The following is a 22,899-nucleotide window of genomic DNA, read 5'->3' as shown; positions in this document are numbered from 1 at the left end:
CAAAGTTTGGAGAGTTGCTGAGAGATGGGGAGGAAAAGATGGGGAGAAAGAGGGACTGAGGGAGGCAGAGAGAGAGAAAGAGAGAGAGATACAGAGAGAGAGACAGAGAGAGAGAGAAAAACCCAGTGCGCAGTGCCTAGGGCATAGACTAGCATCCCCATCTCCCTAAAGGGTGTTGGTGAAAGGGTAAACATCAGGAGATGGGGTGGGTAGGGGCCTGGGAAATGGGGACTGCACAAGCCCCTGTGCCCCTTAGAGCTTATATCTCCTTATACTCCAGGAAAGGGCTAGGAAGTAGGGCAAAGCTTCCTGTCTACACCCCTTGGGGACCCCTTGTCAGTGGCTTGGAACCCTCTTTTACTAGAGCCCTCCACTTCTGACCCAGCATCTCCTACCCTGCTCTTGCCCCCAAGCCCACCCCTACTGGTCACTTACTTGCAGGAGAGCTGGTTGATGCCCTCAATGTAGTAGCAGACACCTCCATTGACGCAATAGGACTTGGCTGTCTCGTTGCACTTCCGGGCGTGCCCCGACCAGGATGAGAGGGTGGTGCTCACTGAGGGTATGAGAGACATGTACCAGTGACCCACTGAGACCATCTCTAGGTCCTAGGAATCATCTCCTTCATGCCCCATCTCAAAACTGGAAGATGACCAGAGGCTGCAGGAATGACCAGGGAGGGGAAGTCTGGTGGTCCTTTCTAGTTACCAATAAGGCAAAGGAGAGGCCACCATGAGCTCTGCCCGTATGCCCAGTGCAACCTTGCACCCAAGCTCTAGGCAAACTTCCAAAGGCCAGGAAGATTTTCATTCTTTTGTGGGGGGAGCAAGGTGAGATGAGAGCAGGAACTGCTTCCTCTGCTGAATAAGGGCCCACCTCTCCCCTTCCCTGCCTGGCTTTCCGGGGGCTCCCCTGCAAGTGGTTGAGATGCTGATGTCTCATGTGGTGCACAAACGTAGGAGGCAGTGCGGGGAAGAGACGCCTACACCCGCCTGCATGGCTTGGGCTCTCATGGTGGACCAGGAAGTGGCTGGAAGGGAGCTGGGCCTTCAGGGGACGGCACCTTCAGGACACGGTCATTTTCTAAGATCTGGAGAGATGTTGGAGGTAGGAGGAACCCTAGCTTCTACTCTCTTCCCCTTCTCCAAGGGCTAGGCTAGCTCCAAACCTCCCAGAAATGCTTCAAAGGCTACTATGCCCCATCTCCATAAGCATCTGGGGTCTTCTCCATATCTCCCCACCCCAGACAGCCCCCTCCTCCCCGACCTCATCAGCTGTTGCCCCTAGAGGGAGCCTCCAGGTCTCGGACAGCCCCAGCCATAAATCATGGGTTTCAAGTTGTTGGGGAGGAGACAGGGCTGGGGAAAGGGAAGCAGGCAGCTGGGATGCGAAACTGGGGGAGAGCAAGGCTGGGCCTTAAGGCTGCTAGCGCAGACTGCACGTCCGATGGACTGGACTCATTTGAGAAATGAACATCACTGAACTCTGCTCCTCATCAGGGAATGGCATCCAGAAAGCTGGCTTCAAGTGAACATACTTGCCCCAAACATCAGTTTTAGATAATGCCCTGTCCAATCCAGACTGGACAGCCAGAAGCAGGTCCTGCTCCCCTCAGCTCCCAGGGCCTCTGAGGGCCTCTCGCTGTCACCCAGCCCAGCAGTGGCCTCCTGAATGAGATGGCCCAAGCTAACCCAGCTGGCCCTGTCTCCTTAGGCATACTGGGTCTCTCTCACTCCCCTCAGTAATGGAGGTGAAAGTGAGAGGAGGAAGAGGAGGGCAGGCACTCGGCGCCCTCAGTGTTTAGACATGTGGGGAGACGGATGGACCGCGGGGGGCCAGGAGTGTATACACAGCTCTGCCTCTGTATATGTCTGAGGAGCACGCTGATAAAATCCAGCGGGCAGGGCCGGCTTTACCGTCCCCTCCACATCATGCCTGCTGCTGAGCTGGCATCCCGGAGCCCCACCCCTGCTGAGGTCTCCCTCCTCGGCTCAACCCCAGACCCAGCTGGAACCCACATGCTGGCTGGAACTGGAGACCTCCTGCTGATCTTTGCCCCACTTCTGGGTCAGTGAGACCCAGGGAACTAAGAAAGGGACAGAGAAGAGAAACAGCTGAGGTGACCACGCCTGCCAGTTGTAAAATCTCCTTGCTCGGAGAAGCCTCGAGGTTGTCCTGCTCTTCATTTACATGGCACAAGAGGAGTGAAGAGAGAGAAGGCAGCGAATGTCTGGCCAGAGTGCAGTGTGTGTTGCAACAGAGCCTCAGGGCTCCTAGCCCTTGGCTGTACATCCTCCCCATCAGCACCCAGGCTTGACATAAGCAGACGAACGCAAGCACTGTGAGGACTGCAGGCCTGGGCCCTCCTGTGGGCCTTGGCTAAGCCAGAGAAATCTCAGTCTGGATCTGCCCGGCCCTGCCTGGCGCCCTCTGCAGTTGTGGGTGGCACAGACTGCCCATTGCTGTGCCCATTGTTTCACCCCAGCCGAGTGAGCAGTGGACAGCAGGGAGGATACTGGGGTGGCCGGGGCCCCAGTTGCATACTTGGGCGTCTCACACATATATGTCTGTGCTCATTGGGGCCTTGAGGGGACAAGGACAACTCCTGAGGAAAGATGGGGCCTCCCCAGCCGGGTGCATCGAGCCTGGGCTGCCAGCATCATGTTGCCGTGGGGACGAGGCTGGGGCCCCGGGAAGGTAAAAAGGGAAGACAGTTGGGGAGCCAGTCACAGAGGGTGTGGGGAAAGAGTGACCGTGGGTGTTTCCACCTCAGGCCACTCCTCTGTAACGGCAGGGCCTTCCCAATACACTGCAGCCCAACTCTGCCAGTGGCGAAGCCACACTCCATGGAGATTTCCACATGGAAGAGCTGCGCTCATGCTGTGGCGTAGTTACACTGTTCTAGCACGCGTGGGCTCCTGAGGCAACGTGGTTACACCCCCCTTGTCAGTGTATCCGTATCTCTCACTATGGTCGCCCGTGTTTGGAGAAGTGAAGATGACATGGACTCTCCCTTTACACCTCTACGGGGATGGCTCACAGCACCCCAAACTCAACAAGTCCAAAACTGGGCTTTGCACCATCTGCCCTATCCACCTTCTTCCCCAGTCTTCCCTATCTCAGTGACCAAATGGCACAAACCAAAGAGCTAGAGGGCATCTTTGACTTCATCCTCCTGCATTCCCCTATAGCCATCTATCGCCAAGGGTTGCCATTTCCACTTCCTCAAGAGACTCCATCCATGTCTCGCTACCTCCTCCCCTAGTCCAGGCCACCGTTGTCTCTTTCTTTGATGACCACAATAGCTTCCTCTCCGGTCTTTCTGCCTTCACTCTTGCCTTCATCTCCTTTACTTTGCAACAGCCACAGTGGTCTTTAAAATACGTAAATTGTGTCAATCTTTTCTATTATCAAAGCTCTCCCGTGGCTTCCATTTGCACCCAGAATAAAGCCCCCAACTTCTTCCCAGGTCTTATTTGGGCTTCACCACCTCTCCCACTTCATCTCCCATCTTTCTCCTTCAGTATGTTTCAGACTACACTAGTCATAGCTCTGTTCCTCTAATAAGCCAACTACTCTCCTGCCCAGGATGTTCAAAATACAAGTGTCTCAGGGAGGCCTCACCTGACTTCTTAAGCTGGTCAGGTTCCTCCCTTATTCCCTCTCTTAGCTTCATATACTTTTGTTTATAGTTATTCTAACATAATTACATGACTAGGTGTGCAACTGTTTACTTTTCTCTCCCCCAAGACAGAATCTTGCTCTGTCGCCCAGGCTGGAGTACAATGGTACAATCTCAGCTCACTGCAACCTCTGCCTCCCGGGTTCAAGCAATTCTCCTGCCCCAGCCTCCCAAGTAGCTGGGATTACAGGCACATGCCACCATGCCCAGCTAATTTTTGTATTTTTTAGTAGAGATGGGGTTTCACAATGTTGGTCAGGATGGTCTCGATCTCCTGACCTCATCATCCACCTGCCTCAGCCTCACAAAATGCTGGAATTACAGGCTTGTGCCACCATGCCCAGCCAAGTGTTTGCTGTCTAATGCTTAGTTCCTTCACTAGAATGTAAGCTCCATTTGCGCAGGAGCCATGTCTGACATGTTTACCCTGAACCCCAATGTCCAGCATGGTGCCTGGCACATAACAGGTGCTTAACAAATATTTACTGAATGAATGAATGAGAAAATAAACATCTTATTCTTTGGGGGGAAAAAAGTGCCCTGTGCTACCATTGCAGGGATTAGTCTGGTATCCTTGACTGATAATGATATCTTTTTGGTAGATTAAAGGACTGTCTCCTATTAAATGCAAATATTCCAGAAAGGTCCTTAGAGGAATGAAAATCAAAGCCACAATGAGGCCAAGCCCATGGCTGCATCACCCCTGTAATCCTAGCACTTTTGGGAGACAAGGCGGGAAGATCACTTGAGACCAGGAGTTCAAGACCAGCCTGGGCAATGTAGCAAGACCCCATCTCTATAAAACATACACACACGCACACACTCTGAGATACCACTTTCACTAGGATGGCAAGAATCAAAAAGACGGATAATAACATGTGGTGGTGAGGAGGTGGAGAAATTGGAACCCATATGCATTGCTAGTGGGAATGTAAAATAGTGCAGCTGCTTTGGAAAACAGTCTGGGAGTTCCTTAAAAAATTAAATGTGCTCATCATGTGCTCCAGAATTTCCACTCCTAGGTGTATTCCCCAAGAGATTGAAAACCTATGCTCACACAAAAACTTGTGCCCAGATGTCCACAGCAGCATTATTCATAACAGCCAAAGTGTGGAAACAATCCAAATGACCCAAGAATCCAAGCTTATGACTGGATAAATAAAATGTGGTATGTCTATACAGTGAAATAGTATTTAGCCATAAAAAGAAATGGAGTACTGATCCATGCTACAACATGGTGAACCTTGAAAACATTATGTTAAGTACAAGAAGACAGTCACAAAAGGCCACATATTGTATGATTCTATTTATATGAAATGTCCAGCATTAGTGGTTGCCAGGGCTGGAGAGAGGGAGAAATGAGAGTGGCTGCTAAAGGGCATGGGGTTTTTTTTTGGGGTGACAAAAATGTCCTGAAATTAGTGGTGACGGTAATATAACTTTGTGAATATACTAAAAACCACTGAATTGTATACTTTAAAAGGTGAATTTTATGATATATAAATTATATCTCAAAAAATTAATTTAAAAAAGCACCCCGGAGGGGTAAGCCCAGGAAGCTTTGATGAACCGTTAGTGTCTTGGTGTGACTTTATCAGGGCCCCTGAAGAGTGACAGCGGCGGGGTGGGAGCCACTGCTGTGGAGATGCGTCCCCTGCTGCCCACAACTGCAGCTGCTTTTCACCGCTGCTCATGGAGAAAACTTCTGCTTGTCCTTCAAGACTCGGGCTGAGTGCCTCTTTATCTATCGAGGCCCCTTTCCCTTTGATAAATTGCCTACCTTCCTCTCAGTTTGTTAGAAAAGGCAGACCTTTTAGAGTTCAGGTTTTAGTTTCCTGCCATTTGAGGGACTTTCTTGGGGGCCAAGACTGTGACTCCCCAGAGCTCTGAGCAAGATCTTGTTGAATAAGCGCTTGCTGAATGCATGACTGACATGAGTGTGCATCTGTGTCTGTGTGTGTTTTTAAACAGCCAGCCTTTTCAAGACTCCAGGTAAGAGACTGGCCCAGAGACCTCTCCAGGGCTTCCATGGTCCTATGACACCCCATGTCAAACCTGCCTGTCCTCTGGGGCAAAGCTTGACATCAGGGGCTGGTACAGTCACCTCAGGACATTCCCAAGCTCCCTTTCACCTGGGATGAGACATCTGTTTCTCTAACTCAGAAGTGGGTTGGACCAAGCTATTGTGTTAGCACCACAAACTTCCTGCCGACTCCTCCTGCCCGCCAGTTCAGGAAGGCGGGAGTCTCTTTGTGAGCTGGCAGAGCTCTGACTATAAGGAAGGCCTAATCTGATTTGTGGAAGGAGCCCTGGGCTCCACTCGAACAGAGTAGTAGCCACCAAAGAGCCAAAGCGATGCCCACCGAGCAGCCTGCTGTTCCCTGATGGCCTCCCCGTGCCCTCTTCTGGCTGCCCCATCCCTGTAGCCCTGGTTTCCCTTCGGCCTGGGCGGGCCAAACCAACCCACCCTGGGATGAGTCAGAGGGGGCAGACCACAGGGTGTGGTTGCTGCAGGTCTCATGGGCTCCATGGATAAACAAGGAGCCTGGGCATCTCTGCCTGGGAAAACATACCCCAGCAGGGGCCTCCTGGTCCCCAGCAGTGGCCCCGTTCAGCTGTCCACATCAAGGGTAGGCTCTTGCCTGCCATGGACTGCACATGGCAGCAGAAGTGGTGTGGTGTGTGTGTGTGTGTGTGTGTACTGGTTAGGTGCACAGGAGGTCAGCCTTAGCATGAAACTCAGAATCCCAGGATTTTGGAGGGAAGGGGCTTAAAGATCATCCAGTTCAGCCCCATAATGGGAAAACCGAAGACTGGTGGGGTGAAGTGACTTACTCAGGGTTGCATGACATAGAGCTTGGACGAGGCCAAATCTCCAAACTCTTTCCCCTGCTCTGCCCTGCCGCTCCCCTGGAGAGTCAAGAGGCAAGAAGGCTGTGGGAAGCTAGATTCCAGATATGCCCTCAGTGCCCAGCCCAAAGGCTCCACTGTCTGGTTCCTAAACTGATCAGAGCACAGCCTGCTGAGGGCTGACAGGACTCCATGTGTGGGACGGGACTTCGGCTTATCTGAGGGGTCTTACCACCTCTGGCCACAGGCCCCAAGCCCTGTGCAAGAGAGAGGGCACTCCTGTGGTTTTCTGCATGGCAGCCACTCCTGCTTCCTCTGCTAACAGCACCCCTCTAGGGAAGTGTTTTTCCATGGAGTTCTGGCCAGGCCATCACTCACAGTGCTCTGTCTCTCAGTAGCCCCTGTGCACACACAGACAGGCCAGGCAAGGATGGCCCCACCCTCCAAGCACAGTGACTGGTCAAGTGGGCCACATGACCTGGCAGGGTCAATCAGAATCCATCCTTGTGACTGTACTTATGGACACAGAGACAAAGCTATCTCTTTTCTCCAGGTGGTGGGCTGGGATGGGGTAGATCTGGAGCTGTCTGAGGCCATGGGCTCCTCTTCCCACCCCACTCCCCAAACGTGAGAGAGGCCCATTTTACAGAAGGAAAGAATGAGGTCAGCACATAGTGAGAGAAACTGTCTTGAGCCATCCTATGAGTTCTTGGACCCTTCCTCTGAGTTCTTAGATTCTGTCACACCTGGGGCCAGTTCCACTTCCGAACTTACCAGTTTTATAAGCCAATAAATAAATCCCTTAAGATAGGTTTAAGTTAGTTCCAGTTAAGAAAGTCTTGATTAATAAAACAGGAAGGCCCCAGATCCAAAGTGGATCTGAGAATGTCTGACCACTATAGCAGAGGTGGCAGGTGCTAGACCCCACATACAGCCCACTTTCCCAAACTTGGTATAGGATGAGAGAAGTAGGAGCTCAGACACCCTCCCTGCTATCATGCCAAGGCTGGGCCATAGAGGAGGCAGTAAAGACCTTGGAGCAGGTTATAAGTTCTCTTATATAATATTTACCAGGCATCCACTGTGAGCCAGGTGCTGTGCTAGACCCTGAGGCTAGGGTGGTAGACAGACTAGACATAGCCCCACACAGCTCAGAGACTAAGTGTTTGCCAACTACTTTTACATTATACAGCTCTATCATTAACTAGGTGTTTGACTTCAGGTGAAATATTTAATCTCTCTGAGCTTCTCATTATTTATAAAATATATCCTGACTTTGAGTATGGGTTCATGGGATAACGTGAAGTTTGGCTCAATAAATACTGGCTATGATTGTAACTTCCAGGAGAAAGCATCCTCCCTGTTCTCCCCACTCCTGAGGCTCACAGATTCACTGGGGTGGCCATGCCCACAGAGAAAGTTCAGCAATAGCATGAGAGTTGAAGGCTAATCAAAGGCTAGAATTCAAGAGATGCCATCAGAGCATGGTTGGCCAAGGAGTGGCCCAGGAGTGGAGCCCTAGCTGGGAGAGACGCTGCAGTGGGTTGGGATGGTCAAGGAGGAAGAGATGAGGCCATGGCCTCCTCTTCCCACCCCACTCCTCAAACATGAGAGAGGCCCATTTTACAGTAGGAAAGAATGAGGCCAACACATAGTGAGAGAAACTGTCTTGACCCATCCTATCAGTCAGGATGGCACAGGAGCAAGAGTAAGAATGGAATGGACAGGGGACTGATGGAAGTTAGGTTGGAAAGATCTTTTAGGCCAGGGTGGTGAGAACAAAGTCCCTATTCTGTGGTTCTATGGGGTGGGGAACATGACAGGATAAAAGCACCTTAGGAGGCTGCTGCTCTGGTTCAGGTGACTAGGGATGAAACCCAAGCCGGGGTTACCCTTGAGGTGTAGTTAGAGCAGAAGAGGCAGGCATGAGAAAGATCCAGAAAGAAGAATGGCAAGGCCATGGAGACTCAGACTTATTAGACACAGTGGCGAGGGAGACCAAGGAGCACAAGGGCCTGGGAGATAGGGTGTCCCTCACCAGGACAGGACAGACAGGGTCTGAACTAGGTTTTTGTCTGGGGGTCATAGGGCAGAGAGTGTTCCAAGTCATCTTTTAGACTATTCTGGGTTTAGGACATATTGGAAGACTGTCTGGTGGAAATAGAGGTAGGTAATGACAGATACAGGATTAGATTCTGTGATGAGCAGGAGTCGAAGTGAACCCCAATAAATAGGTAACCACATAGCACACTCAGTCTGTGTGTGTTGGGAGCAGGAGAGTGATCTGTGGGATTTAAGGTACTCAGGCTAGAGTGGAGAGGGCACTGCCTGAGGACAGGCAGTTTTGCCAGAGAGGAGAGGCAATTTCCCCAGTCAAGGGAAAGAACCAGGGCCTGAGAGGGCAGTGCAGCAGGAAGGCAGCTTCTACCCTGAGGCTGGGTCTGCCACTGTAGAGACGAGAAGGTAAGAGGTGCCATGAGGTCCTGACCTTGCAAGACTTCAAGGAGTGGGGATGGCCTGTGGGGGAGGAGTTTGCTGTCCCTGAACAGAGGCTGCCACTAGGGGCCCCAGGCATCCAAGCTGCCCACCCATGGCCCTTTGGAGATGGCTGCCTGCGCTCAGGTGCCCAGCAAAGCAACAGGCAATAGGCAGTCAGCCTGCACATGCCCTGGGCCTGCCTCTCCCTGCAGCCCCGCTCCTGGCAGCCCAGCCTCCTATAATTGCCTTCTAAAAATATCCTTCCCCCCACCCCCACCTCTTGATTTCAAAATATTTAGTTTTCAGGGTATTTAAAATGAGAGCTGGCGGCTCTTCCAGGCCCAGATAACAAAGCTAAACATTTATGCTTCGACTGCATTTCTCTGAATCGGCTGAGATCTAGGGCTTGATATGGCAGCAGCAGGAGGGAAGGGAGTTGAGTGCGAGATGGATCACATGCAGGCCCCAAGGGCCGGGGGGCCACTGGCCTGCCCTGCCAAACCCCTCTAGGACCCTTCCCTCTATCGGGGCCCACCTACCGCTGTTGACGTAAAGCCGGCCCCGGACGGTGTCCTTCCCCAGGATGTTCTCTGCCTCGCAGACATACTCCCCAGCGTCCTCCACCTTCACCTTGTTGAACTGTAGTCGTGAGTTCTTTCTGGTTAGGGAGGGGATAAGAGGGAGAGAGGCATGAGCCAGGGCCGGCTGTGGCTCCCCAGCGGTCACCCAGCGGTCGTCTCTCTCCACAGAGCCACAGTGGCCCTGCAGCTTAGATGGGAAGGAGATTCCCTCCGCCCAGCGATTTCTGGAGTCCAGGTGGGGCATGGAGTCCCTGCAGCTGCAGGGAGCCCTGGGCCCTTAGGACAACACAGGGCAGGACTAGTGGCTGCTCACAGGTCCTAAATCTATGATCCCTCACATCCGCTTTTCTAGGGCTGGACCACTGTTGTAACATTCTTCTGGGGGAGTAAAGCCAGGCCCTATAGGAAGTCACATGGCCACCTCCCTCATTCCCAGCTGCCTCTGCCTCTCCTGGGAAGTGGCAACCTGTCATTCTGGGTATGCAAGGCCTGTTCCCAGATACCTGGGAGGGCGGCTGTCCTGACAGATTCCCATGGCGATGGTGCCCAGACTCCTCGTCAAAACCTGGGGCTCTCCCTTGTTCTCAAAATCAGCCCTGCCACTAAGGGGCACTCTGTGGCTTCTCCAAGGGGTTTTTGTTTCATTCATTCATTCATTCATTCATTCATTCATTCATTCAACAAATGTTTACTGAGCACTTTCTGTGTGCCAGGGGCTTGTACACCTTGGGGAACAAAAAGATCCTGGACTTGATCCTCAGGGCCAACCTGGGTGTTCTCTTCTTACAGAAGGGAGAACTGAGTCCTAGAGGGACTTCCTGACTTGCCCGAGGGCACTTGGTAAGGCAAAGGCAGAGGTATGCCAGGAGCTGCAGTTCATGAGGACATGGGCTATCTCAGAACCCAAAGCTGGGGCTAGCCCTGAAGCTTTGAACCTAGTCCCTGCATGCTGAGAACTGTTTGGCCAGGCCTGGGCGGATCCCCCCAGTGCTGTGACTCCAGGGCACCTGGCTCTGGTCCTCCTCTTCTTTCTGAAGCCCCAGTCAAACCTCTCCTTCCTTCTCAGAGTTTCCCTGCACCTACCCCAGGGTGCTTAGGCTCTGCAAGGGTCTGTTCACAGCCCTCACCCCTTCCTCTGCCTCCAAGGTCCAGCACGAGCTCTGGATAAAGCCTGGGACCCCAGCCTGGCCCCTAGGAGGAAGCAAGAAGTAACATGGTAATTTCTGTAGATGGTATGATTGCCTCCTCTTTTTAGTGCTGAATTAAAAAGCCAGGTTTCCAGGCTATGTGTAGTGGGTTGGAGAGGTGGGGGAACACGAGGGAGGGCAGTAGAGCCATCATTGCCCTGAGTCTAGGGTATGTAAAACTGAGCTATGGAGCTGATGGGGTAAGGAGGCCAAGGGGAGGCAAGCAGAGAGGCTGGGCCAGGGTCAAGGAGATGCAAACTGGCTCACAGTCCCTACCTGGGCTGTTTCCACCTCTGATGGGGGGCCTCTTCCCAGGCATCCTTACCCCCAGATCCTCCAAACAAGGGTGCTACAAGGTTGTCTTTTCTATAGACCCTACTGCTGTGGTGATGTCCTTGCTGATGCTGTGGTGACAGCTGCTTAACTATTCCATATCCTTCCTGCCTCAAGCTGGTCTCTGTCTCCTTGGCCTGGTGCCGGGCCACAACCCTCTTTTGTCAATTATAGTTTGTTCCCTTCATTAAAGAGAGCCCTGGAGGCCCCTCTGACTAAGACAGCATCTCTTTCCCTGATCCAGCCAAATTAGATGCCACAAACTCCAGCTTCCGCCAGGGTATGGCTTCTCTCACTTCCCTGTGCACCCACCAGATTAGCAGGGAAGGGGGATCGCCTGAGGGTACGGGGGTGGGGGTGTTGATGCACAGGGGACTCTCCTTGTCACCCACCCTGGAATTCAAAGGTGCTTCCCTTCTACAGCATCATATGTAGCAGGACGCTAAGGAAGGATTCCCCACTTGCAGGCATGTGAGACCTGAAGAAGGGAGGCACAGGGCTCTGGGAGTGCCCCTTCCCTCTGAGGAACAAGAAAGAGGCAGGGGACAAAGATAATGACCCTGAGGCTTGCTGCAGGTGTCCTAGGTTAGCAGCTGTCTCATGGTTTCATGGAAGCCGGCCCCAGAGATGCACATGGGGTTCTGGGTCTACGCTGAGGGGCAGGGCTCTGAGGGTTTCTCAGCCCCTGCAGGAACTAGAGTCACCACCTTCTCCTTCCTCACTCCCAGCTCCAGGTGGAAGCCTGAGGATTCAGGACTCTCCTGTCTCCCTGGCAGGCCAGGTGCTGTGTTCTGCTCCTGGTGCCCCATCATGCGCTGACCCAGGTTTGCCCTGAGATGGTGACCACGCCCCCCCCACCTCCCCAGCTGGCAGGGACGGGATCTGGGCAGCTGTGTCCTCCACAGTGCCTACCCCCGCCCCCTGCCTGCTCAAGGGGCCTGTTCCAGCCTGCCCCTCATAAACAAGGGAACATGCGATTCTGCAGGGAAGGCCTTGTGCCCAGGGCTTGGGGGGGCAGTTTGCTCCTGGCACAGGAAGGCTTGGGTGAGACGTTTCAGGGCAGTGGGCACAGAGACAGCACCCACTGAGGAGGGGTCTCTACAGGTCAACAGAGATGCCCAGACAGAGTGCGGCCTGGGCAGGGAGAGTGCCAGGAGGCAGGGGAGTCAGCTATTGTCTGGGCAGACAGGACAGAGAACATTTTGCCAGAAAGCAGACTCCTGCTGCTGCCCTTGGCCCCTCTACTAGGTGAGGTGTGTAGTGTTGGATGGGTAGTGTGTGCAGGTGGCTGTTCTCTCTAAGTCACTCCGAGGGCACATTGGTTGCAGGGAGTCAGAAGTTCTCTATCATGGCCCACTCTTCCACCACTCCAAGTCACTGCTGAGAGCCCAGGGACAGGACAGGGAGAACAGGGAGGTTTCCAGATGCAGCAAATGGGGCAGGGCCCTGAAAGGTAGGGGCAGGGGGCACACTTTAGACTCTTAGGGGTCCATAATACCCAAGAGGAGAAGACCAGGCTCTGTTTCTGGATTCTTCAGATGAAACAGAGGCTTAACCAGGACAGTAACTGGTTCAGAAGGTTAGAACCATCCAAAGGGTCTCCTGCCCAGTCCCAGTGGGAATCTACACCCAGGAGAGGAGGGCTAGTCCTGCAAGATTCACATCAGTTTAGTCCTCAGTGTAGAGCTCTCTGCCAGGCCCAATAGGGGAGAAGCTGGTGTCTGGGTATAGGGATCCAGGCTTTGAGGCTCTCTCATGCTGGAAGGAGAGACAGATGCCTCCACAAAGCAATGAAGCCATGTCTAAGACACCATGGGAGGAGACAATGAGAGCTGCCTAGAGGGCTTAGGAAGCTGTCCCAGAGAGATGACAGTTAAGCTGGGCCTTGGAGAGCCTTGCCAGGGACAAGCAAGGCGAGGAGAGCTGCCAGCATAGGGAACAGCCTGGGCCCAAGTCCAGTGCCATGAAAGGAAAGACCAGCGGCCGAGAGTATAGCAGTGTCAGGAAACTACAGGGCAGTGACTTGTAGGCCAGGAAGAGGAGTCGGAAGAGCCCCAAGGCTGTACCTGGCACGCAGTAGGCTCTCAAGCTCTGTCTTGAATGGATGATTGAATAGATGTTCCTGTTAGAAAGATCATTGCCCGTCAGGCACTCACAGGGGTCAGTGACTCTGTGGACCTCTAGAATTACAAACAAACTGGGTACATAAGTCACATTTTTTTTTCCTGAAGAAAAGTCGAGGCTTCTGCCAGATTCTATAGTAGAAGCTAGACTAGAGATTCACGAAGGTAAGGACCATGTCTGTTTTGTTCACTGACATATCCTGAGCCTCTAGCAGAGTGCCTGGCACATAGTTGATACTCAATGCAGATATGTTAGATTCAGAAATGAATTCTCAGAGGGCCTGTGGTCCAGAAAAGGTGGGGAGTGGCCAAGAGTGGGACAGAGGAGGGAGACTAGACGGGAAATGTGCAGGCAGGGAAAGAGGCACGACCCCCTGGGCAGATAACAAGAGGCCAGGGGTTGAGAAGCTGGGAGTCTGGTTGAGCCACAAGTGAGGGGGAACACGGGAGGGAGAGAAAGGACTACAGCAGGTGGGGGAGAGGCCAGACTGGGCATTCAGAATCAGAAATGTCTGTGAGGCATCTCAGACGTGGTATCTAGTGTCTCTCTGGCAGTATGGGTCTGGAGCTCAGGTGAAAAAGCCATCATGTCTGGAGATGGAGACTTGGGGTCTCAGATTCTTAAAGCAACAGGAGAAGGTGAAGTCACCCACAGTTGGAAAGGGAAGAAAGAAAAGAGTGAGGCCCGGTCAGGCGCGGTGGCTCAAGCCTGTAATCCCAGCACTTTGGGAGGCTGAGACGGGCGGATCACGAGGTCAGGAGATCGAGACCATCCTGGCTAACACGGTGAAACCCCATCTCTACTAAAAAATACAAAAAACTAGCCGGGCGAGGTGGCGGGCGCCTGTAGTCCCAGCTACTCGGGAGGCTGAGGCAGGAGAATGGCGTAAACCCGGGAGGCGGAGCTTGCAGTGAACTGAGATCTGGCCACTGCACTCCAGCCTGGGTGACAGAGCAAGACTCTGTCTCAAAAAAAAAAAAAAAAAAAGAAAAGAGTGAGGCCCAAAGTTCAGGAAAGTTCCAGCATTGATGGCAACTAAGAGACAGTGTCCAGACTCACAGCAGGACCAGAAGGAGCATCACAGGGCCTGGGGAGCAGGTGTTCCCATGCTGAGGCCATTGAGAGGCCTGGAGGCCTGAGCCAGGGAGTACAGAGATAACTGGGGTTTCTCCAGGGCCACAGCCATCGAGAGGTTGGGATGTAAGTGAAAGGCAGATTCCAGCAGGGCAAAGAGTGAGTGGAGGATGACAGTGTGCAGTCAGTGGGCATGAGGCTAGCTCCCTCAGTGACTTCATATGGTGGTGGAGGGTGGAAGTGAGATGGGGCAACCGCTGGAGGACCAGGGGAGCAGCAGCATGGAGGGACAGCATTTGAGAAAAAAAGTCACGCGTGGGGAGAGAAAGTTGAAATTACCAGAGAAAGGAGTGACTTGGTGGTACCAGGGCTCTGCGGGTGTGTGTGTGTGTATGAGTGTGGGAATGTGTGGGAGGGAGAGGGAGTATGAGTATGTGACACCAGGTAGGGTGGGATGATGATAGGCAGGCTGTAGACATGTTTGGGAGTCATGAGGAGGGAATGGGGACTCTCTTGACTTTCGTCACTGCAGTGAAGGAGGGGAGAAGCCATCTTCTAGAAAGAAAGGATAGGAAGGAGACAGGACCCAACTGCCCCAGCTCCAAGAAGCCTGCCCATTCTCTTCAGCTTGGAGCCAGCCTTGGAAGTGCAGTGAGAAGGGGCAGGGTGGTCTCAGAGGGTGGGCTGGGTAGGCAGCCAGAGCTTCTTGACAATGCTGTAGACTAGGGACATATAGAACCCCCCACTCGCCACTGGCCATGGTGAGTTCCTTAGGAAGCGGCATTCTTTTAGCCACAAACCTTTGATCTAAGCCAAACCCTTCCTTAATTACATTCTGTTTTCTGCCAGCATCATTTTCTAGAATGATCAGTTCTACTTCTGCTCCCCATTCTTGGAAGGAGAATCAGAGAATTGGAAGTAACTCCCAGTCCCCTGACTCCTTCATCCTCTTTTATAGGTTCCAGAGTCTGAGGGCCAGAGGCGGGGCATGGACATCCAGCCCCACACGGCAAACCCAAGCAGCCAGCCCAGCCCAGGCCCTCTACCACTTTTTGTTGTGGGCAGGCTGGTGTGCTCTAAAACCATCCTAATTTGCATTTTGTGTGTGTGGTGGGGTGGTGAGGAGGAAAGTGACAGCCAGGAAGAGAGTGGTTGTAAGCTGCCTGGAAGAGAGGGCAGAAAAGGTGTGGGAGCTCCTCGGTCAGAGAGGGAAGGCCACTAGGCCCCCAGAGCCAACAGAGCAGACATCAAGTAGAATGCCTGTTTAGCTGGCAGGCAGGGGTTTTCCCCCTTGCTTCTCCTTGAGAGGCAAGAGAGAGTGGTGGGTTGCCTTGGACTACCGGCTTCTCTGGTGCCAGAAGCCCCCTGCCTGACCCACCCAAGATGAAAGACAGGCCATCTCCCATAGCCTGGAGACTCAGGGAACTTCTCTAATTCACTTCCCTGGAGCAATGATTCAAGATTAAACACAATTCTCATGTTTTAGAGGGAAACCCTCTGAGGAACAGAGTTCTCCAGCACCAATCAAAGTGCTGCTCCCTTTCCCCTTACCTAGCTCTCTGACAAGTGACAGCTTGCAAGCTGAGAAACCAGCCCATCATGTGTGACCTCCCAGAGGCATTCTGGAATCAGGGTCTTTCACCAATGATTGCCAAATGATGGGGCTTTCAGATGCTGCAGCAGGTCTTTCAAGAAGTTTTAGGGGTGAGCAGGGTCTTCCACTGATCAAGCTGACTGTGACAGTCAAATTGCCTTCAACTATCCAGAGAAGTTAAAGGCTTAATTCTTGTCTGTGGTCTGCAAGACCCTGGGCCACCATGACCAGAGGGTCCCCGAGCTGTAGGAAGAAGGCTGGGAGTGGCAAGGAAGGAGAGTAAAGAGAGGGGCTGGGACTGGTTCCATGGGCGAATCTGGGGGCACAGCCCTGGCCTCTGCCCAGTTCAGGCTCCTCCTTCTTGAGAGGAGGGAAGGCAGCCGGTTGGACAGAGGACAGGCTGGATATTGCTTACCTGCCGTTGCCATATTTGATGCGAATGTCTCGGCTGCGGTTGAGCTCCTTGCCGTCCTTGAACCAACGGTAGGAAGGTTGGGGATTACCGGCTGCTGCCTCACACTTCAGCGATTGCTTCTCACCCACCTGTCCCGTCTGGCTCTTCATCTTCTTCAACTTGGGCCGGGTGGCTGTGGGGTACAAGGCAGGTAGATGAGCATGGTGGTGGCAGGGGCAGTGCCAAGCATGAGTAGTAGACAGTAAGGGCCACTGTTTTTGGGCTGGAACTGGGGAAGGGAGGGGTGATCCTGAGAGCCACCCTTCCTGGTGTCATTTCCTAGTTCAATTCAATAAGCATTTACAGTGAGTCTGTCATGACATCAACGTAGTTATAACTAATGGAGAGTTTCCTTCATGCCTTGAATGGTATGAAGCTTGACATTAGCTTATGAAACCTTCACGATAACCCCATGAGTTCACAGCAATGGTTAAACCCACTTACAGATGGGGAAACGGAGGCTCAGAATGGTGAAGTCACTTCCCTAAGGGCAGATGATGGAACTGGGATTCAAACCCAGATCTCCTTGACATTGGTGCTCAAGATCTAAAATCATGGGTAACAAGCCATGGGGCTGTACTGGTGGGCTGAGGCCCAATCACGGATGCAAAGCTGCAAATGCCAGGCTGAGAGGCTGTCCCCATTTTTCTTAAATGCCATTCTATCTCCACATGCTCCAGTCTCCCATGCTTCACTTCCTTGCTCCTCCCCCCACCACCAAGAAACAAAACAAAACACACACACACACACACACACACACACACACACCCCAAAAGAGAAAGTACCCTGTTCTTAGGAAGGTGAGGCCAAGCCAGTGCTCGTGCTGAGGTGTCTAACAATTTCCAGTGGGATAGTCTCTTAAAGGATACACAAAGCCTTCATGCAGGTTCTCGTTTGGTCCCTGAGCTCTGTAAGGCAGTGTCATACTGACATTGATGGTGCAGATGAGACTCAGAGAGGTGAAGAAACTTGCCTGAAGCCACATAGCCAGGCAGCCACAGAGCTGGGACCAAAGCTCAGGTATCAAGATTTGCCACGTGTTAGGTTGGTAGCAGGATGGTGTCTGATTTTGTGGTCTCATCTCTCTCTGTGAGATGGTTAAAAGCCTTCCAGTAGCAGAAGGGAGGGTCTGTTGGAGCCAGGGAGTTGTCTGGGAACTGACTGGCTCTGTCTCAGCCACTGGTCCTTTCCCTGGCAGCTCAAAGCGCTGACAATGGGCCAGAGCTGGCTCTGGAGAAAGGCAGGCAAGAGGGCCTGGCTAGAACAGGGTCCCCTCATTGAACTTCACCCTGAGCTGCTGCATATATGCAGGGAGTAGATGAGAGGGGCGCAGGGCACAGAGGAAGCACAGAAAGGAAGCCTTTAAAAATGTATGACGTAGGCTTATGCAATGATTCTCGTAAAATAATTTTGTTCATTTTAGAAAAGTAAAAAATACGGAAGGTTGAAAAAAGAAGAAAACAAAACCATCCCTTGTCTCCATACTCATAAATAACACCTCCCCCATTTTTAAACAAAATGGAATCAATGCCATTTGTGGACAATAATAACAATAATAGCTAACCTTTGTGAAATGCTCTCTATGTGCCAGGCTCTATGTATTCTTTCCTTTAATGAAACAACGTAACCCTTTTGCCTGGGTGTTAAATATTAATAATAGCATTTCCCAAAGTGAATTCTATAAGCAGGAGTATCTGGAGAGATGAAAACAGATATTACTTGAGAAGAGGGTTCCATGGGAAAATGGGTTTGGAGAGCATGTGGGTTAAGCATAGTTAAAGAAGTATCTATCAACTTCAGTATCGTTCTCTAAGTGAGGGCCTTGAAACCATTTTTCTTGGAACTCTTAGTAGCATTTCAAGGAAATAAAAGTTATGTGGAATAAATTCTATAACTTATATGTGTATTTATTTGTGTGTATATATACATTTTGACAATGATTCCATTGAAAAAATATATATATATATACACACACACACATATATTTTGACAGATATTAACATGATTCAAAATTCAAGAAGTGAAAAGGGGTATATGGCTTAAAAAACAAGTCTCGGCCGGGCACAGGCTCAAGCCTGTAATCCCAGCACTTTGGGAGGCCAAGACGGGCGGATCACGAGGTCAGGAGATCGAGACCATCCTGGCTAACACGGTGAAACCCCATCTCTACTAAAAAATACAAAAAACTAGCCGGGCAAGGTGGCAGGCGCCTGTAGTCCCAGCTACTCGGGAGGCTGAGGCAGGAGAATGGCGTAAACCCGGGAGGCGGAGGTTGCAGTGAGCTGAGATCCGGCCACTGCGCTCCAGCCTGGGTGACAGAGCGAGACTCCATCTCAAAAAAAAAAACAAACAAACAAGTCTCTCTCTAACTTCTGGCCACAACCACACAGTTGTCTTTCTAGGAGATAATCATTCTTATCGGTTCCTTTGACCTCCTTTCAGAAATCTTTTATGCATATACATATCCTGCCCCTGCCCCGAGTATTCACACACTCAGTTTTTCTTACAGCATCATTTTTCATGGTTGCATAATGTTCCTGTATGGGTGTATCATAACTTATGTAACTGATTCCTGTGTGGAACATTTAGCATGTCCCCCTCCACCTTCCCATTACAAACAACCCCAAAAGAACATCCTTGCAGCTTTATCTTTGCACACACCCCATGTATACTGCTGTATGGGGGAGGATGGCTCTAGACTAAGGCTGTCTGGCTTTCAGTCCAGACTTTGCTACTTGTTAGATTTGTGTCCTCAAGAATTAACTTCATTCATTTGCGCCTCAACTTCCTCAGCTGTAAAATACAGGAGATAAATAATAGCTCTTACCTCTTGGGATGATGACTGTGAGGATTATATGAGACAATGCATGTAGAGCCTGGCACATAGAGAGCATTTAACAAAGGTTAGCTATTATTATTATTATTCACAATTATTTCCTAAGGCGATCTTCCTAAAAGTGGAATTGCTGCGTCAGAGGGTACGCAATCTTCTTCAGCTTTGTATATTGCCAAATTGCCCTTTGGAAAGGTTGCACCAATTTGTGCTCCCCCCACTGAATGACAGTGCCTGTTTTTTCCACACCCTCACCAACACGGGGTATTATCATGTCTTTAATCTTTGCCAATTAGCTAGGCAAAAGATAACGTCTCTTTGTTGTTTTAATTTGCATTTATTTGATTACTGATGAGGCTGAACATTTTTCATAAGTGTATTGGCCCATTGTATTTCTTCTTTTTGAATTGCCTGTTCATGCATGCAGTCTGTTTTTCTATTGAGTACTCATCCTAGTGACTTGTAAGAGCTTTTTATAAATATTAAGGCTATTAATCTTTTGCTACAAAGTTTTTTCCCCTCAGTTACCTGCTTTTTCATATTGCTGGTTTTCTTCTTCTTTTCGTTTCTTTTCTTTCTTTTCTTTTTTTTTTTTTTGTGGCACCCAGAGATTCTATGTGCATCAATCTATCAATCTGTTGGACTTTTTGGAACTTCATTATTCTAAGTGTGACTGAAATCTTGCCTTATCTTCCTTCCCTTACCCACCTCCCTCCCTCCTGCATCTGCTCTGGAGTCTCTAGTCATTGCTTACGTTAGGTCTTAACCCTGGAGGCTAATCAGAATCACATGAGAAGCTTTACAAGTCAGGTACCTGGGACATATCCTAGGCATTCTGAAGCAGAAGCTGTGAGTGTGAGTTCGGGTTGTGGGTTCTAAAGGGCTCTTCAGGTGTGTTCCTTTATTTTTGGAAATGTAACATACATTCAGGAAAGTGCACGTAAGTGTATAGCTCAATGACTGGTTACAGACTGAACACATATGCACAAGTGACTTTGCACTAAGATTGGGTTGACACCTGGTGATGATCTAACCTCTTGGTTAAGTGGTGATGACCTCCAACTAGTCCCTTCCCCTTTCTTGTGAACTGGGGACACAACACAGAGAGCTCTTCTCGGGTGCTAAACTGTCCCCTTACCACACTTGGAGTGTGTTGACTTTTCTTGCAACTCAGAGACAAGGGAACCGCCTGTCCCCACCACCACGAGCCACTTTCCTCCCAACAAGACGGGGCGATGGGGGAGGGAGGATGGTGGTGGCAGCTGGTGGGAGGAAGCAGGGGTTACTCTACCACTTTGGTTCCTGACATGAGTTCCAGTGCTATATTATGCACTTAGCCTGTGGCCACTGCTTAGTGGTGATGGTGATGGGCTAGGGGGATGTGTTACAGAGAGACTATTCCCAGAAACAGTAGGCAATGCCCTAATTCAGAGGGCCTGAGGAACTGAGAACTCCAAAGTAATCGCTGGCCACCGATGGAAAACACAGGACCGCATTTCAGATCACTGGGAGCCCACTCCATCTAGTGAGAACCTTGTGTGACTCAGTAGCAATTTCTGGATAGTCCACTCACTTCAGAACAACCTTATCTAGTTCACCTGTTCCTTATTAATTTATTCAGTTCATTCCAAATGAATTCATTCATTCATTCATTAATTCATTCAACCATACCAAGAGATAAGCATCCTACTGTTAGGGAGCCTGAATTTTAGTGAGGGGGACAATAAGCAAAACATCAACAGGAAATATGACACAGTAAAAAAAAAAAAAAAGCAGCTGGATAAAGGCCCTAAGGTGGGAATGAGCTTGATGAGTTCATGGGGCCAAAAGAGGCCTATGTGGCTGGAAGATAATAGAAGATGGGCAGGGTGTGAGGGGAGCTTGGGGAGGTAGGCAGGGCCCAGGTTGACATGGGGCTGTGCAAGCCAGGATGAGAAGGCCAGATTTGTTTTGTATATTAAAAATAAAAAACCAACTTTTTATGTGCCTACTAGAAATTTTAAAATTACATATGTGGATTGCATTATATTTCTATTGGACAGCCCTGGTTTAAAGGATGACAACATAAAAATAACCATACATTTGAATCATGCTATGTTCTTTACAAAGAGTTTTCTTTTATAGCTCTTAACGGTTCCTCAGAATCATCTGTGATGCTAAAAGCCATGCCTCCTGCTCTAGCAGCTGCGAGTCCTGGTCTTTGCTCACAGAAATCCTAGTTTGCAGTGATTTGAAAGTTGAAAGCCAGGGTCGGGCAAACCTTGTAGGAAAGTTCCTTGGGGTCAGGGGGCAGTGGCAGCAGCTCAGGTAGCAGGAAAGAGAAGAATATACACCAGATGGCCTTGGAACAATGTCCTCCGCACCCACACTCCTGGGCCTAGAGCCCTGCCAGGTTTTCTGTGGCAAAGATTGAGGTGACCTCCCCAAGATGGCCCTGGATTGGTTTTGTAGGTGTGCTGGGAAGGCATTAGAGGCTTATAAGTTAGGGGATGACCTGATCTTACTTTCTGCATTTTAAGCTCTTCCTTATCCTGAGCCACCATCCTTTATCTATGCATCCTCTAGCCATCAGTTCTAGTACCAGCCCCTGGGGTCATGTGGGATAAGGCTGAGGGGCTGTTCGCATAGCAGACATTTGTGCATCCAGAGACAGCTCTCATGGGACCTCAGACATGACTGGGCTAGATCAGCCCCTCACCTAGACACCCTCTCTGAGCTAGGTCTGGTATTGCCTGTGTCTCTTTTACAGCCCAGGGCCCAGAATACAATGCTAGTGTATGGGTATAGAGACCATCACACCATGTCTCAAGAATGTCTTGGGGCCAGAGCTGAACCAAGCAGAGGAACAGGCTTCCTGGGATGCATGGGATCTGTCAAGGAAAGAACTGAAGCAATGCAGTCGGCAGGCATTTATCCCACATTCAGTCGACACTTTAATCCCTACTGCTGCTCCTTCTCCACAGATGGAGGGGTAGGCAGTAAGCCGATGGACTACTTGGGCCCTTGAGTATTGAGCACCTCTCCTTTCCCCTGTTTACTGAATGCCTACTATGAGCCAAGTTCTGTGTTTGGCCCTAGACAGAAATGATCCAGCTGTATATGGAGTAACCACCCCCTACTCCCCAAAGAGTTTAACTTGTCCCCTTCTGTTGTTGTTTTGTTACACAAGAAATTTTTGTTGTGAAAAAATTATACAAGTAAGGAAAAGAAAACACATTTAAATCAATTCAATTACCAACAGAGAGAAAGCCACTGTAGGCATTTTCAAATGTCTCTCAAAAGACTTTTCTCTCCAAAATGCTTTTCTCAGTCAATATACATTTGAAACATTTTTTCCAAGTCTAGAATCATTTCAATAGCTGCATAATATTTCATTGTTCAGATGAGCATATCAGGTTGTCTCCAATGTTCTGCTAATAATAACGATATTGCAATGAATTTCTCCATAAATTCAGCTTTGTGGCTGAAGGGAGGAGCAGCAGTCCTGGGGTTTATGCATATTTTCTCATGCAGAAAGGGGACCCTCAAAGGTCCAGCACACAGGAGAGTGGACAGATGAGAGGCATCCAGCGAAAGCAAGAGGAAGTTCTGTGTGCACAAGAAGGGGGAGAAAGTTCCCACCACTCTGCACGCATGGCCATTACTGACACCCTGATCCCCGCAGCAGCTCCTTCCCTAGCGATGAAAGGGGCAGGTGGCAAGCTGATGG

At 50.6% G+C, this 22,899-nt stretch overlaps 1 protein-coding gene across 1 annotated transcript in view; it reads right to left on the bottom strand.

Annotated features, from left to right (window-relative positions):
* NRG2 (neuregulin 2) overlaps positions 1–22,899 on the bottom strand; it is a 202,565-nt gene that overhangs the window by 24,532 nt on the left and 155,134 nt on the right. The window contains exons 2-4 of the mRNA XM_017873869.1: positions 16,319–16,490; positions 9,550–9,668; positions 436–556 (exon numbers count right to left, since the gene is read on the bottom strand). Coding sequence (XP_017729358.1) covers positions 436–556; positions 9,550–9,668; positions 16,319–16,490 — 412 coding nt within the window. The remainder of the gene's footprint in view (positions 1–435; positions 557–9,549; positions 9,669–16,318; positions 16,491–22,899) is intronic.

Source organism: Rhinopithecus bieti, unplaced genomic scaffold (assembly GCF_001698545.2).
Source record: "Rhinopithecus bieti isolate Rb0 unplaced genomic scaffold, ASM169854v2 scaffold_8674, whole genome shotgun sequence".
NCBI lineage: Eukaryota > Metazoa > Chordata > Mammalia > Primates > Cercopithecidae > Rhinopithecus > Rhinopithecus bieti.
The sequence above is the reverse complement of the archived record's forward strand: the minus strand, read 5'-3'. Positions and strand labels throughout refer to the sequence as shown.